This window comes from Anneissia japonica, unplaced genomic scaffold (assembly GCF_011630105.1).
Source record: "Anneissia japonica isolate Jap-2015-1 unplaced genomic scaffold, ASM1163010v1 scaffold287836_len1076198_cov165, whole genome shotgun sequence".
Lineage (NCBI taxonomy): Eukaryota > Metazoa > Echinodermata > Crinoidea > Comatulida > Comatulidae > Anneissia > Anneissia japonica.
In genome coordinates this window covers 15,251-29,776 of record NW_022729021.1, presented here as the reverse complement: position 1 = coordinate 29,776, position 14,526 = coordinate 15,251, and the positions used below count along the sequence as shown (strand labels likewise).

Here is a 14,526-nt window from a genome sequence, read left to right as displayed (position 1 = left end):
TTACGTTACGTCGATTTCACAACGCACCAGTCGCAATCGGTTTCCTGTCAAATCGCATTTTGTTACGATAAAACGACGTAGTCGTAAGTAAATCTGCCTTCTTACGTCGACAGGAAACCAGGCTTTAAGGCCAACTCAGACAGCGTCGGCCGACGCAGCCCGACCCGATTTATCGTCGGGGACAATCTTAAGCCGTCGTGAGAAATATTAAACATGTTTAATATTCTACTACGCGACTGCCCCCGACGCACACCATCGCGTCTGCGTTCAACCCACACAGACACGACGCGACAACAAATCGCGTCGGGATGCGTCGGCCGACGCTGTCTGAGTTGGCCTTAAGTACCCTAAATATGTTTTCTTTTATAACTTTTAGTATTTAAATCATTTACATTATACCTGTATTTTAGATAGATGCTGAGATGAGTGTGTATCTCAATGAATTAAACTAGAGATAATTAAAGATGAAAATGTTATAGTTACAGTTCACTGTTAAATCATGGTTGAATACTGTACTAGATAGACTATTATAGAAATTATGATAGATGATTACTTATTATGATGCATCTAAGCTTTAGATTAAAGTTAACATAACTGTTATATTTTCACTATGCTATGAATAAGTAATTAAAACTTGTCATTATTGTGATGAACAAACTGTAGGTTCAATAGAATACAGTAGGCCCAATAGAACCCTATACAGTGCACTGCATTTATGTTAGTGACCTTCCCACATTGGTAAGGTATGCGGGGCTGTGCCACTGAAACCTGACTGTTGCTATGACAACAAAGGTTACAGAGCAAGTTAGGTAGATTACAGAGAGTAATTTATAACCCTGTTTTCCCTAATGTGTAACAAGAATAGCAACTGTATTAACAGGGTAGAGTATTGTATATTCAATTCTGTACTTTATTTTAGGCTTTAAACATTTCTCTATAGTAAAATATAAAGTGCTCATATGATGATTTAATGTTTTAATGTCATTTTAGTTAATTTAGTAAAAGTAATGTTGGGTAAAGGACCAGATAAATTGATTTATTAGTTAATTTGTTTTATGTTTTAACACTTGTCATTATGATTTTAAATGTTTTAAGATGATCATTAAAGTGCTTGATACAGAGTAACCAACATCTAACTGAGGTCTATGTGAATTCTTTCACAGTCGGAATATCCTGGAAACACCCGTAAAAAGTATTTTATTCTTTTTTAAAGTTTTATTTCAATGACCCATGTGTGACCTTTGACCCAAAGCGGTGAACACCTCATAAATATGATGTGACACAGGTCCTACTAACCAAGATTTATTGAAATCGGCACAGCCGTTTGGCACAGTAGCGTTTTAAAATTTTGCCAGAAAAAATATAAAAAATTACCATTTAATGAACTTTGAAAATCTCTGAACACCCAATAGACTCTGCCTTATTCCAATGTATATGTGCAAAGGACAAAACTGTGCTATGTTATTTGTGAGAGAAGTAATCTTTTTTAAGATTTTTTATTTTTTGACCCTAAAGACCCCTAGGTGACATTTCACCTTAGGCTGTGAACACCCCATGGGAGGTAGCGCCAGTCTTCTGACCAACTTTGAATAAAATCGGTCCTGTAGTTTGTCCCTAGCATAGCATTTAGAAATGTTGCCAGAAAGAAAGAAAAAGAAATAAAGAAAGAAAAACTGCTCAGAAACAGAACCCAGTTATGGGTATGTTTGCACTGACTAGGTAATAAGGGACTTGTGGCAAGTGTATTTGAGCACTAGTGGCCCGAGAAGTATTTACTTGCTTAATAAAATAAATAAATGCATTACAAATAATTTTTAGAGGGCTTATATAATTGATTTAAAAAAAAAGAGAAAACATTTTATGAAAAGCTAAATAAGTATCTTTTCAAAGGTATTTCCAATAATTCCGCTGTTTTACGTAAAAAAAACCCGCCTAAGACGTAATGATTTAACAGCAGTGTCAAGTTTAACCACTTTCAGCACGGTGTCTTTCACTTCATTGTATTAATTTTTTAAATCTTTATCGAATATATTTTATTGTTAAGCGAACTTGTTCGAACATCGGTGAATAACATGTTACATGATTTGACCTGCAGGTCATTTTTCGTCTAATTTTTGTAATGCCAACATTTACATATCAATAAACGATAGTTTTTGCAAAATACAATAGCTTTATCGCATCATATCGAGATCAACTATAATTAAGCTGCGGCACATAGTCACAAGTCGCATTAGATGAAGGCATTGTTTTATTTAGGCCTATCTTACTCAAAATTTGTTGGGTTTTTATTCGGAATCTTCTATGTATTTATACTCCAAGGTTGAAAAGTATAACATCTTCTAACTTTTGGTACCACCTCAGGGTAAGTGATAGTAAAAACAGGGTGCGGTTCAACGTTAATAGCGTTGCTAACGTTACGTAATTAGGTACTACTACGACGACGACTACTACTACTATCACCACTACCATTGCAAAATACAATAGCTTTTTAGCATCGAGATCAAGTAAGCTGCAGCACATAGCGGCAAGTCACATAGATGAAGAAATTGTTCTATTTATCGTAAACTTAATTTGTTGGATTTTTATTCGGAATCTCCTAAGTATTTATACACCAAGGTTGAAAAGTATAAAATCTTCCAACGTTGGGTAGGTACCACCTCAAGGTAAATGTGCTGTCTCCTATCTCTGTATAGTAGTACTATATTGGTTACTAGGCTACGTTGCTAACGCTTTATCTATGTTTATGTTCGTCTGCGGTATGCAGATGAGTCTTGGGCATATGTTCGTGTAGACGCTAGGTTTAGAAATAGACGAGACAAAACATTGGTACTGTCATGGAGGTGGTACTGTTGATAGTTGAGCTAGTACGAAGATGTATAATGTATAATGTAGCCTGCCACAAGAACAGTCTTTGTGAATAATTAATCAATCTTTCTACGATTTACACTATATAATAACTTGCTAAAATCACATTTATGTTTAACATTTATATCGGATGATACTATAGCATTATGTTACTATTGTCAATTACCAGTATTTCATATACCGTACAGTATCAAAGTAGGGCATAGTCTTATAGCTGTCTATGTAGGCCCTAAGCTTATACATAGGCTTGTTATAGACGTTTAGTGATGACGTTTTATTATTACAACTGAGCCCTATGTTAATATTTATCGTACTGATTTACGCCATTTATGTGGGGTAGCGGCCCCAAGCTGTTCGATATACAGTTAAATATCTACACATTATTGTGTGGATGTGGCGGCGTTTAAGCTAGCCTATGCTTATTTCTATGCTTTTTCATTTATATATTTCAGTTACCGCACACACGCACGCATACATTTATGTCATTGTTGATTAAACGGACTCAGAAAGCCGTACTTGTGTCTGTTGAGTTGTATTGACTGATTGTTGGTTAACTAGCTGGATAGCGGTCCCGGACATCCACCGACGTGAGGCCAGCATAGTAAATGAGAGTAATAACAGGGTGCGGTTCAATAGTTATAGCATTTCTAATGTTATTAGCTACTACTACTACTACTATTACTACTACAACTATCACTACCACAACCACTACCACTACCACTACCACCACCACTACCACCACTACTACTACTACTACTACTACTGCTACTGCTACTACTACCACTACTACTACTAGTGTTGCTGTTGTTGTTACTGCTGCTACTACTACTGATACTGCTACTGATACTACATAGGCGTAGATCCCGGGGGATGGGGGATTTATCCCCCCCACTATTTGACAAGGGGGAAGGGAGTGGTCCATTGTATCATCCCCCCAATATTTTGATTATGTATGGGATAAAATGGAGCTTTACACACTTCAAAAGACTGTCACAGAAATAATTTGCACTGTCTTATGCGCTTACAAATATAATGTTGATAACAAAATTATTTTATCTGGTACCAATCTAAGCTCTTCTTTCCTTAGATGTTAGATGTGCTTGCAAGGAGAGCCACATTTAACACTGAAGGGTGTGTACGAATTTTATGTCAATTCCAAGAATGTTTAAGGTTATATCGGTTGATGATGAATTTATTGATTAGGCCTATAATAGCAAATTGCATCAATTTATTTTGCAAAAACAAGTTTTCCAGCTTCAGAGTGGGGCACATCCCCTGTCCGCACAAGGGCACACATTGGCGCTAACACCAGGTGCGTAACAGGCGTCTTGGGTCAGAGTGGGTATTTATTTTCCCGGTTAGTAATTTACCATACCCACCCCACGCCACTCCCCATATAGAAAACAATACGACATAGGGCTTATCTTATTTATAATATAGGCCACACACGTGTGTTTGAAACTAAATATAAGCATTTTCATCATTATTTATTACAAACATTTTCTTTCACCATCAATACACGAGGCCCATCTTTTAGGTTAAAACTATCTATCTTAAATTTGTCTTTCTTGAGTTTGGGACTATTATGTGTTTAAATAACTTAAAAGAATAAACCTAAAAAAGCCCTAAAAACGCAAAATATTTTTGTGTTTTTAATTCTAATTTCGTCGGAATTGATGAAAACTCCCTAAAATGTGCAATTTATAGAGGAAATTGGCCTACCGTAATACCGAAATTTGATGTTTTTAGGCACTTTCAGGGGAGGAAAAGTGCATTTATAAAGGGGTGGGGAAGATTTTTCAAAGATTAAGATATTTTCCCCTTGTCCCCCAGTGGTTACGCCATCGGGCAGCATAGATGAAAGGAGTTATGACAGTTTTTGACGTGGAGAAGTGGTTGCAGGGTGTTGTGAGTCTGGTCATTATGATATCTTCCTTTTTATTCTTGTCTTTATTTTTCTCTTTTCTTTTTCTTTTTCTTTCCTTTTCTTTTCCTCTTCTTTCTCTTTCCCTCCCTCTCCTCTTTTTCTTTTCTCTTATTACCCAGTCCGGTACGACGGCTTGGTCATCCCGGTAAAAACCGTCAGGGGAGGGGCAGTTTTCCCCCTGCCCACCCCCCCCCCGCGCCTGTTTTACGACACTGGCTAACACGCCAATCATCCCCTCTAATGAAAAATATTTTTCTACGCCACTGGATACTGCTCTGCTACTACTGTACAACAGCTTCTGCTCCTACTCATTTTAATGTGAACAAAAATAAACAACTCTGGAACACTCTTCGTGCATTAATATCTTACAACATTTTCAAACAAAACTCAACAGCATCTTTTCTTTTGATTTGTTTGCAGAACTGGGAATTCTAAGCGCTTTTATAATACCAAATTCATGTTTGGCGTGGGTGTTTCATGATCCTAGTCTTAAAGAGCCTTTGATTTATCCTTTAGTGCTGAATCTCTATAGATGATCTCAGGGCAAAATCGGTAAAAAGAAATTTGCTTTTCACTTTAAATCACTGTACTAAGTAGTCTTTATATCGGTAGTACTAACATTAGTAGTAATTCAAACATTTGTAGTTTGAAAGGGACAACTAACTAATTTGAATTTCAGTTTAACACTTTTGTCTTTATTTTACTATATTACTTTTCGTAGTCATCATTTATGGTGTTTAGTTGTATGTGCTTGATAATAGCCACAACCTGTTTAAACAAATGTCTATGTAGGCTTACTCACAAAAAGATCACACTATGAATAATTTATGTAATAATAAATAATTATTTTTAAATTACATTCATTAACCTCTGTTGTAAATAAGTCTATTATACCTACTACAAGTTTTGTAATAATACAGAACAATATACTAAAATTACCAATCGGTCTTTTATTGAGAAAGTTATTAATGTGTCGTGTTCTTTGCTTGTGTAATAGAAAATTAACTATAATTTAGATTTTACGAATTTACTTACTACTTTTTTAACACCTTATAATGTTAAATTTATAATTATTGTTTTTGCACCCTTTCTACTTTAAAACTATTTTGACATGGGTGAAAATGTCGCCCTTTGATTTTCTGAAGCTTTCAAAAGAATATAACACTCAGCAGAAGCGACATGCAAAACAGCCCACTTCAATAGAGACGCATCTGTTTCAACACAAACTATGGGGTCTATTTATTAGTTCATCAACAAATTAATTTACAAAACGCAATTATCAATGTACAGTTTCTTTGATGTTTGTATGTAATAAAGTGAGTTTGGAATTTTGCCAGTAGTAACGTTATATTAATAACTAGCAAATAACATTTTGTGTTGATGTCTAAAGATATAGTAGTTCTAATACAATAGTGTATTGTTGTAGATGATACCTTGAAATTTGGTTGGCTGAACAGGGAGCGGCTTCCTGAGCATAATGCCTTCTATTTTTGCTCAACTTTACTCTACAACAGTATCCACACTAATGTCTATGAATTTTGCATAATTGTTACCTCCTCCAAAGAGGTTATGTATTCAACCCTGTCTTTCAGTCTGTCTGTGTCTGTCAGTCTGTTAGCAAGATTACGCATAAACTAAAATTTAGTGGAATGTTACATATTAATGAACGAAAGATATTACTAACTTTTTAAAATTCGATTTTTTCCCTTGAACATACCCTCAGCATAAAAGAAAATAATAGTTTTATTGTCATAATAATGATATTATGTGAATCACGGTTTATCATCAAATGAAGAAATAACAACAACACAATTGTTATTTCAGGAATAATAAAACTTGTTGAAACTAAACGTGGATAACATGACATCTAAAAAAGGTAAATGAGATTCAAATTAATTATATATTATATAATAATTTTTTAACGATAGCCATTTTCGTTCTCAAATTTGTATTTTCCCGTCATAGCGGCATTTCTATTTGAGCACTGCTATTATTATTTTTATATTTGGTATGGTATTTACAGTGCTACGCAGTGAAACCTAATAAGAATAATTTGCTATTTACTATTATTTCCTAGCTGTGACTTTCAAAGTAATTTTATAGCTTATAAAGGTGAGCGTAAAAGTCATTGTATGAAAATGCCTAAAGGGTTGGAAATATACTGTACTGGTTAACGATATGACACTGGCCCTTCTCAGTTGATGCTGCTGGTTCGAATCTCGAAAACTTAAAAAGGAACTTTTCATCACATGTCCCTATTCGAGCAACGGTATTATCATTTACGCAGCAAATAATTTATCAAAATATGTTTTGTCTTTTTATTTCATAGCTCTATCGGACAAGCAATTCAGCATGCTTAAATCTGTTGTCTCAACATGGTACGACGATCACGGACATCTTTCTTTGTTGAAAGTGTTATTCAGGGATAACGTGCCGAACGCTATGCTCTCGAAATGTACCTCAACGATGGAATTGCTTGATAATTTAAATGCTTGTGGCTACCTGAATCTTATTCTCGTACACGATACTATCAAGACAACGCAAAACTTTGGTCTTCTTAAAAAGATTAGAGAAAAGATTCCAGCATTTCCGGATGTTAAGGAAGGGCCAATTTTAACATTTAACATTCACCGACAACAGCTAATAAAATTTGGGATGGAGCTGAAATCAAGTTATATAGCAACTATTGATGGATCTTTTAATTCGCCTCTTAAGAAATATACAGATGGTTGGAGCATGATCAGTGACTTAGAAGACAGATTAGAGATCAGCGAAGAAAATATGGAAGAATTCATTAACACCTTAAAAACACTTAATGTTCCTCTGGCCGTAAATGCATTGACAAAAGGTATTAATTATTTTCTTGTAAGTCATATCGTTATCATGCCCATAATATTCATGGTAGTTAATTAAAAACACAATATTGTCAACAATTAACTTGTAGCCTGCCTTATCTAAATTATTTACATGCCTTACATGCTATAAAAATTATAAAATAAACAACTTTGAATAAAATCCACATTATTGCTTTAAAATTATAACGAAGACAAAAAATGAATAGAATATAGTGATTATTGAAAAACAGACATGAATATATAGAATTAGGAATCATCTAATAGGATTTTTGTCAAACTTCCATTCTTTTGTATCATGTCCATGTCATCTATAAACGATCTGGAGAATACAGGCAATGTCTGTTGGAACTTAGTCAAACCATAATTATTATTAGAAACTAACAGCGAAACTATGAATGTTAGTTTCTATTATTTCTACTAGTTTGACTAAACCAGTATTTATTAACCGTCTTACGTAAACAATCTAGTTTTGAATAGTTTTCAACAAAATATTTATTATTAGTGTTTGTGTTGATTGTTATAATATTATTAAGCCATTTGCTAATAATAACATAAAAATAATAGTAATGATGATAATGAGTATGACGAGTATGATAATGATAACTTAGTATTGGTAATAGTGGTGATAGTGTGTGGGTGTTGATGGTGATGTTTAAAGGATGGTTATGATAATGATGATGATGGTGATTATAATAATAATGATGGTGACGATAAAGATAATAATGATGATGATAAAGATAATAATGTAATAATGTAGTGGAGTTGTAATTTGGTGGTTCATATTATATAAAATAATATCACATGATATTTTTAATCACGACTACGGTTCATGGGTTTATAGAACATCATAATATTAATTATGAGTCTATTTTCTAAAATATTTTAGAATATTCACCCATTAAAAACATGAATAATATTAATATTAAGAATGATAGAATAAGTATTGAAGTTTTGCATAGCAAGTGTGTATTAAAATATAGTTACTTTTAATATCATTATTTTAAATAGTTCAAATGAAACAAGAATAGCTGAAATAAAAGATTGTTTGGACATCAGTACATTTTGAAAATGTTAACAATTTAATGTATTTTAATGTATTACCACTATAGGCTCAGGAAATAAACGACGAAATATTGATTCAAGCGACCAACCTGAAAACAAACGTGCACGTACTACTCCAAAATTTGGTGAGACATTAAAAATACATTCCTTCACTACTACATATCACTGTATAAATTTAAAAAGAAAATACCCTAACCGGAATTTGAAAGTGGAAATTTTGCTGACAATGCAGACGCCTTAACCAACAGCCTTAGTTGGGAATTCAAATTTGATTTTTGAAACTATTTCCTCACACTCTATTGCACAGCAATAGTGTTGTGTTATTCATATTTGATAATGGTGTATTAAAATACAACAATTACTGCTTCCTTTCTTCAATTCCTATCTGCAGTGTTTCAATATTCGAGGATGTAGGTCTATAGACAGTGAACATTCATTTAAATGAGAAATTATTGACAAGTAATTATAATTTGTTTGACCGCAAGATTCTAAAAGAATACACTATTAGATTGATCTATTAAAATGCACGTCTAGATTGACAAGAATCTCCAAAAGATCAACTAGAATACTTATTAGACTAACAAAATATCTTAACTATACTAGACAAGTTGTTATTATGTGTCGATTGTTTTGATTAACAGATCTCACTAGAGAACTTGTTGACTCTGCTGGTGGTGATCTTGAATTGGCGAACATCAAATTGATCATACCCGAAGGTGCAATTTCAGAGGGGGAGCAGCTCGTTGAAATTTCACTTGGGCATGTTATAAGAGATGCATATGACATACAGGTTTCTAATAAACTGGAATCAAGAATTTCACCCATAGTTACATGTAGACCATCAGGTATGGTCTTCAAGAAACCTTGTTTACTTTCATTTCCACACAATGCAGTTAACGAGGAATGGTGGAAATTTACTGTTCTTGTAAGAGATAACTCGAGCGGTACTTGGAAAAGAACAGACTGCGATGACCAGCATAATATTTCTGTGCGAAAAGGACGGTGTTATATAGAGACAAAGTATTTCTCTGACTTCACGTTACTTGGATTGATCAGGAATGCATCGTTCTGTAAAAGATCGTTGAACCTGGGATTGTTTGGAAAGCACATTCACCCAGAAGCGTATTTACTTAAAGTAAGAATTTGGAATGGATATGATAACAAGGTAATTACATTTTATAATTATTGCAGTCAGTGGTTTTAATCAAAATAAAATGCACACGTCACACGCAAATACAAACATACATATTTATCGCTCACATTTCACTCTCCTAATGTGATTCCATAACTAGTGCAGTGGAGTGGTTGACATACAGGTTTCTAATAAACTGGAATCAAGAATTTCACCCATAGTTACATGTAGACCATCAGGTATGGTCTTCAAGAAACCTTGTTTACTTTCATTTCCACACAATGCAGTTAACGAGGAATGGTGGAAATTTACTGTTCTTGTAAGAGATAACTCGAGCGGTAGTTGGAAAAGAACAGACTGCGATGACCAGCATAATATTTCTGTGCGAAAAGGACGGTGTTATATAGAGACAAAGTATTTCTCTGACTTCACGTTACTTGGATTGATCAGGAATGCATCGTTCTGTAAAAGATCGTTGAACCTGGGATTGTTTGGAAAGCACATTCACCCAGAAGCGTATTTACTTAAAGTAAGAATTTGGAATGGATATGATAACAAGGTAATTACATTTTATAATTATTGCAGTCAGTGGTTTTAATCAAAATAAAATGCACACGTCACACGCAAATACAAACATACATAATTATCGCTCACATTTCACTCTCCTAATGTGATTCCATAACTAGTGCAGTGGAGTGGTTAAGATGATGCCTTCCACTCCTAAGGTTCTCATGACCGCAGTCTACTCCACTTTCTAAGCCTCATAATAATACTTAGTCTATGTGTAGTGTATTTTGTGTTTATGTTAATCCTGTCAATGGTTTGCAGAGTTGACGTGTGATTAAGTCCACTGTCTGGAAAATTATTTAGTCAAAACAGTTTCTAATCAAATAAGAATACACGCATGCCTACATAAATTATGCAGCATTATAAGCAAATTATATATATATATATTATTCATTATTTCAGCTTGTATTAGAAGATGAAAATAAACTGAATGAGAAAAAACTGGCTGTTTACCCATCGTTGTTTGCAATGTATAAAGATATCGAGGTTATCATAGATAATTTGGACAATGGATTAAAAGTCGAAGGAGATACAAAAGTTGTATGGGTATATTTGTTTAGTTTATTATTTAGCGTTATGACTAGCATATGGTTACCAGTCGATTAAAGATGGTAGGGATGATGATGATTGTGAGGTAGAGGATGATTATGACGTCAGCCTAACATCTTACGCGAATATCCGTTTCAGCTTTATCGTACTGCGTTTTACAAAATAGAGAAAATTTCAAATTTTATACACGACCGGAAGTATCTTTATTAGGTTTATAATAACATTACATTTTAATGTGGATTGTGTCCTTTTTTTCAGAAACTCGAAGCTCCGCTCCTATGGTTTTCAAATCCGTCCCATGAATTTCAGTTAAAAACAGAAAGTACATCGATACAAGACTTACATGCAAAAATATCAACAACACAAGGATCAGGACATATTCATGAGAGACCGTTGCATACTCCTCTAAAAACTGGTAGGTCTTATAGCACAGAATAGACTTAGGCATAAAAGACAGTAGATAGTTTGGCAGTAGAAGGCCTATTAGAACACAGCATTGTTGCGATGGTTAGAGAAGCTTGACCTTAATGATAGGCAAATTCGAATTTAGTCGACATAATACTTGTTTTTATTAATCTTTTTTTTTTTATGTATTTCCATAATTATTGCAAGGTACGGTTATGAGCTATCTGTAATATCTGTCTATGTTTAGAATTGTTTAACCTACAACTCAATTAGCAATTTGGTCTTTTCAAAGCCACAAACTGTTTAATGTAGGTATAACAAATTTTGTTAATTAAAAAAATACAAACAAATATAAAAAAAACAAATTATGAATCATCAGTACCAACTCAGAACTAAAGAGGCAGTCGACTTATTCTTTTATTTCCACCATAGTAAATGTTATGTATTAAAGATAAACAAGAACCCCAACTTATCCTTATAAATATTACTTCCTACGAAATTACATTTTTACATAAAATAATGTTATCCAGAAAAGTGACTATTGCATTTTCTTAACTACGGTACGTACGTCTTCTACTACCTCTATGCCTTAAGAATTTTAAAATGGAAAATAAAATATTCATAAAAGAGAATTAGTTGAATCTTGAATATTTGTGTCGATGTATATTTGGTACAAACAGAACTACTATACATATTTACATGAACACAATTTTACACATTATTAATTTTCTACCAAAATATTATTTTTAAACTTACAGATCATTGACCTGAATCTTTATCTACGAATACACTCCATTCATCCTCAACTTAAACATACTGAAACAAACAGCCGTACCAGATGCAAGATTAGCTAATCAATGTTGTGGATCCAGGAATTTAAAAATAAATTGGCCCACGGAATTTAGTGATGTAGGGTCCAGTATACCCCAGCATCACCATGGTAGGGTACGAACCTCCAGATGGCTGCTAATGGCAATTTCATACTGAAATTTAAACTTGCATACTAATTTTTAAATTTTAGAAATAATTGGATGGGAGGAACACTTCGAGGAAGATTGCTCTTCTTCGAATAGTCCTGTTTGTCAGCATTTTCCTGTTTATTATGTTTCTCTCATACATCTATAAAATTAATATAATTTTTAATAATTAGGTTTGGTTTTATATTTTTGTTTTAATAATATTTATTGAGTTCTGGTTAGGATTTAAAGCGATTTTAAAAGTTTAGGCTGTGTACATAGTCATATTAGTCATTTAGTTTGGCTTCAGATGATTACTGTATATAGTGCCTTGTATGTTTTTGGCAGATTTTTATTAGAACATGACTTTACACTCTCTTAATAGTAGTTTGAATTGTTTAGGTGTTATTTTAAATGTGTAATTTTTTTTTTATGCTGACTGGATTTTTTTTAAAATTTTGTAATATATTTATGGTTAGACTAATTTCACAGTGAATATTTTGTAATAGGTAGTTCAGTTTTGTCCAGTTTAAAATAGCCTAGTTTATCTGAGTGATTTTCTTAATTTTGTTGTGTTTTACGAAAATTTATATCAAAATTTTATCATGATATAATATGATTATTACAAACTTTCATCCGATTTACATTTATAATGTTAATACGTTGCCTTATGTTATAGTAGTAGTATATCAGTCTTTATAGATTTCTTGCGATACACAAGAAGGAAAACATACGAAAGTACTAACAAGACTTATATAGTCTCAGTGGAGTCATTCTGTTGGTGAATTTGGCGGTACATCGGGAGAAAATTCCCCTACTATTTTCCAAAGAGTGTACTCAGTGCGTTCTTCTTGATGTGCACATAGGTCTTTTGTATTCTGGACTAACGTCTCATCCGAATGACGGTGCGCTTTGAAAATGTTTGCCATCCAGCTTAAACACAAGGTGAGCAGTAATGGGAATTGAACCGGTGACCAAAAGATCGTCACAGTTCAGCACACACCGTGGTTACCAACAGCTTAGACGATTGAGCTATGAGCTCTCGTATTACAATCATAATTCGTTATTAAAGCAATAATTAGGTTCGGTTTTATATTTTTGTATTGTTAAGTATTGTGATTTGATTACGTGACGTGAATTTTAGGCCGTGTACATTGTCATATTAGTAATTGAATTTGGCTTTAAATATTACTGTATTGCCTCTTGTATGTTTTTTTTTTTGCAGATTTTGATTAGGTATTCCAATTTTGTCCAGTTTAGAATAGCTTAAATTATCCGAGCAATTTGCATTTTAATTTAGTGGTGTTTTACGAATTGTTTCATCAATATTTTACTCATCATGCATGATTATTACAAACATTTATCAGGTTTTCATTTATAATGTTAATACTATGTTGCATTATGTTATAGTAGTAATATGTCAGTCTTATGAATTTCTTCGATGCGATACACACGAACGATAACTTATGAAAGTACTTACAAGACTTACATAGTTTTAGTGGAGTCTTTCTGTTGGTGAATTTGGCAGTACACCGGGAGAAAATTCCCCTACTCCTTTTCAAGGAGTGTCCTCAGTGCGTTCTTTGATGTGCTCATGGTCCATTTTGTATTCGTAATGACGGTGTAATTTGAAACTTGCATTTTTCTTCTCCACCTAAAACACAAGGGGAACAGCGATGGGAACTGAACCGTGACCAAGAGAACACCACAGTGTAGCACACACACAGTGGTAACCAACGGTTATCATAATTTTTTTTATTAAAGCAATACTTTGGTTCGTGAATTTGACAGTATTGTATATTCAATTAATGTCACAAATGTATGGTTCTGTTTGAAAAGTGTTTACAAGTCTAAACATGTAGTAGGCACCATGCCACACATATGAGGCACTACAGCTGGAGGTAGTTTACCGTCGGAATCATGTTGCAAGTGGTTCGGCCATTGTAGTAGGAACAGTGTGTGTGCGTGTGTGTAAGGGGGGTGGGGTTGGTGCAGTTAAGGTTGAGCGCTAAATTATTTGGCTGTTAAACCGACCTGGTACCCCTATCTACGGATACAGGATTTTAAATTTTCTGAGAGCGTATCCACTCCAGCTCCCACCATGCTTGGGGCTAAGGCGTGAAATGTTTGGAAATATAGCACATTTGGATGCCCGGGAATTGTAGCTGACAAACCTTCAGAGGCTCTGCCCCTCCCTATCCTGCTATG

The 14,526-nt window shown here is 33.8% G+C and overlaps 1 protein-coding gene and 1 long non-coding RNA gene across 3 annotated transcripts in view; both read left to right on the top strand.

Moving 5' to 3' along the window:
• The window catches only part of LOC117114572, a 19,356-nt gene extending 12,062 nt beyond the window's left edge, over positions 1-7,294 (top strand). Inside the window, exons 2-5 of one of the 2 annotated variants that reach the window (XR_004446391.1) lie at positions 3,318-3,487; positions 5,213-5,344; positions 6,617-6,668; positions 7,122-7,294. This is a non-coding gene — a long non-coding RNA (uncharacterized LOC117114572). The remainder of the gene's footprint in view (positions 1-3,317; positions 3,488-5,212; positions 5,345-6,616; positions 6,669-7,121) is intronic. The other variant, XR_004446392.1, reaches the window with a different exon arrangement.
• A 9-nt stretch (positions 7,295-7,303) lies between these two features.
• LOC117114590 lies at positions 7,304-14,094 on the top strand. Its single transcript, XM_033258277.1, has 7 exons — positions 7,304-7,640; positions 8,757-8,834; positions 9,351-9,874; positions 10,002-10,400; positions 10,811-10,954; positions 11,216-11,372; positions 12,121-14,094. Exons 1-7 carry the CDS (start codon positions 7,448-7,450, stop codon positions 12,126-12,128), a joined length of 1,503 nt encoding a protein of 500 aa, XP_033114168.1. The 5' UTR covers positions 7,304-7,447; the 3' UTR covers positions 12,129-14,094.
• Positions 14,095-14,526: the final 432 nt, after the last annotated feature.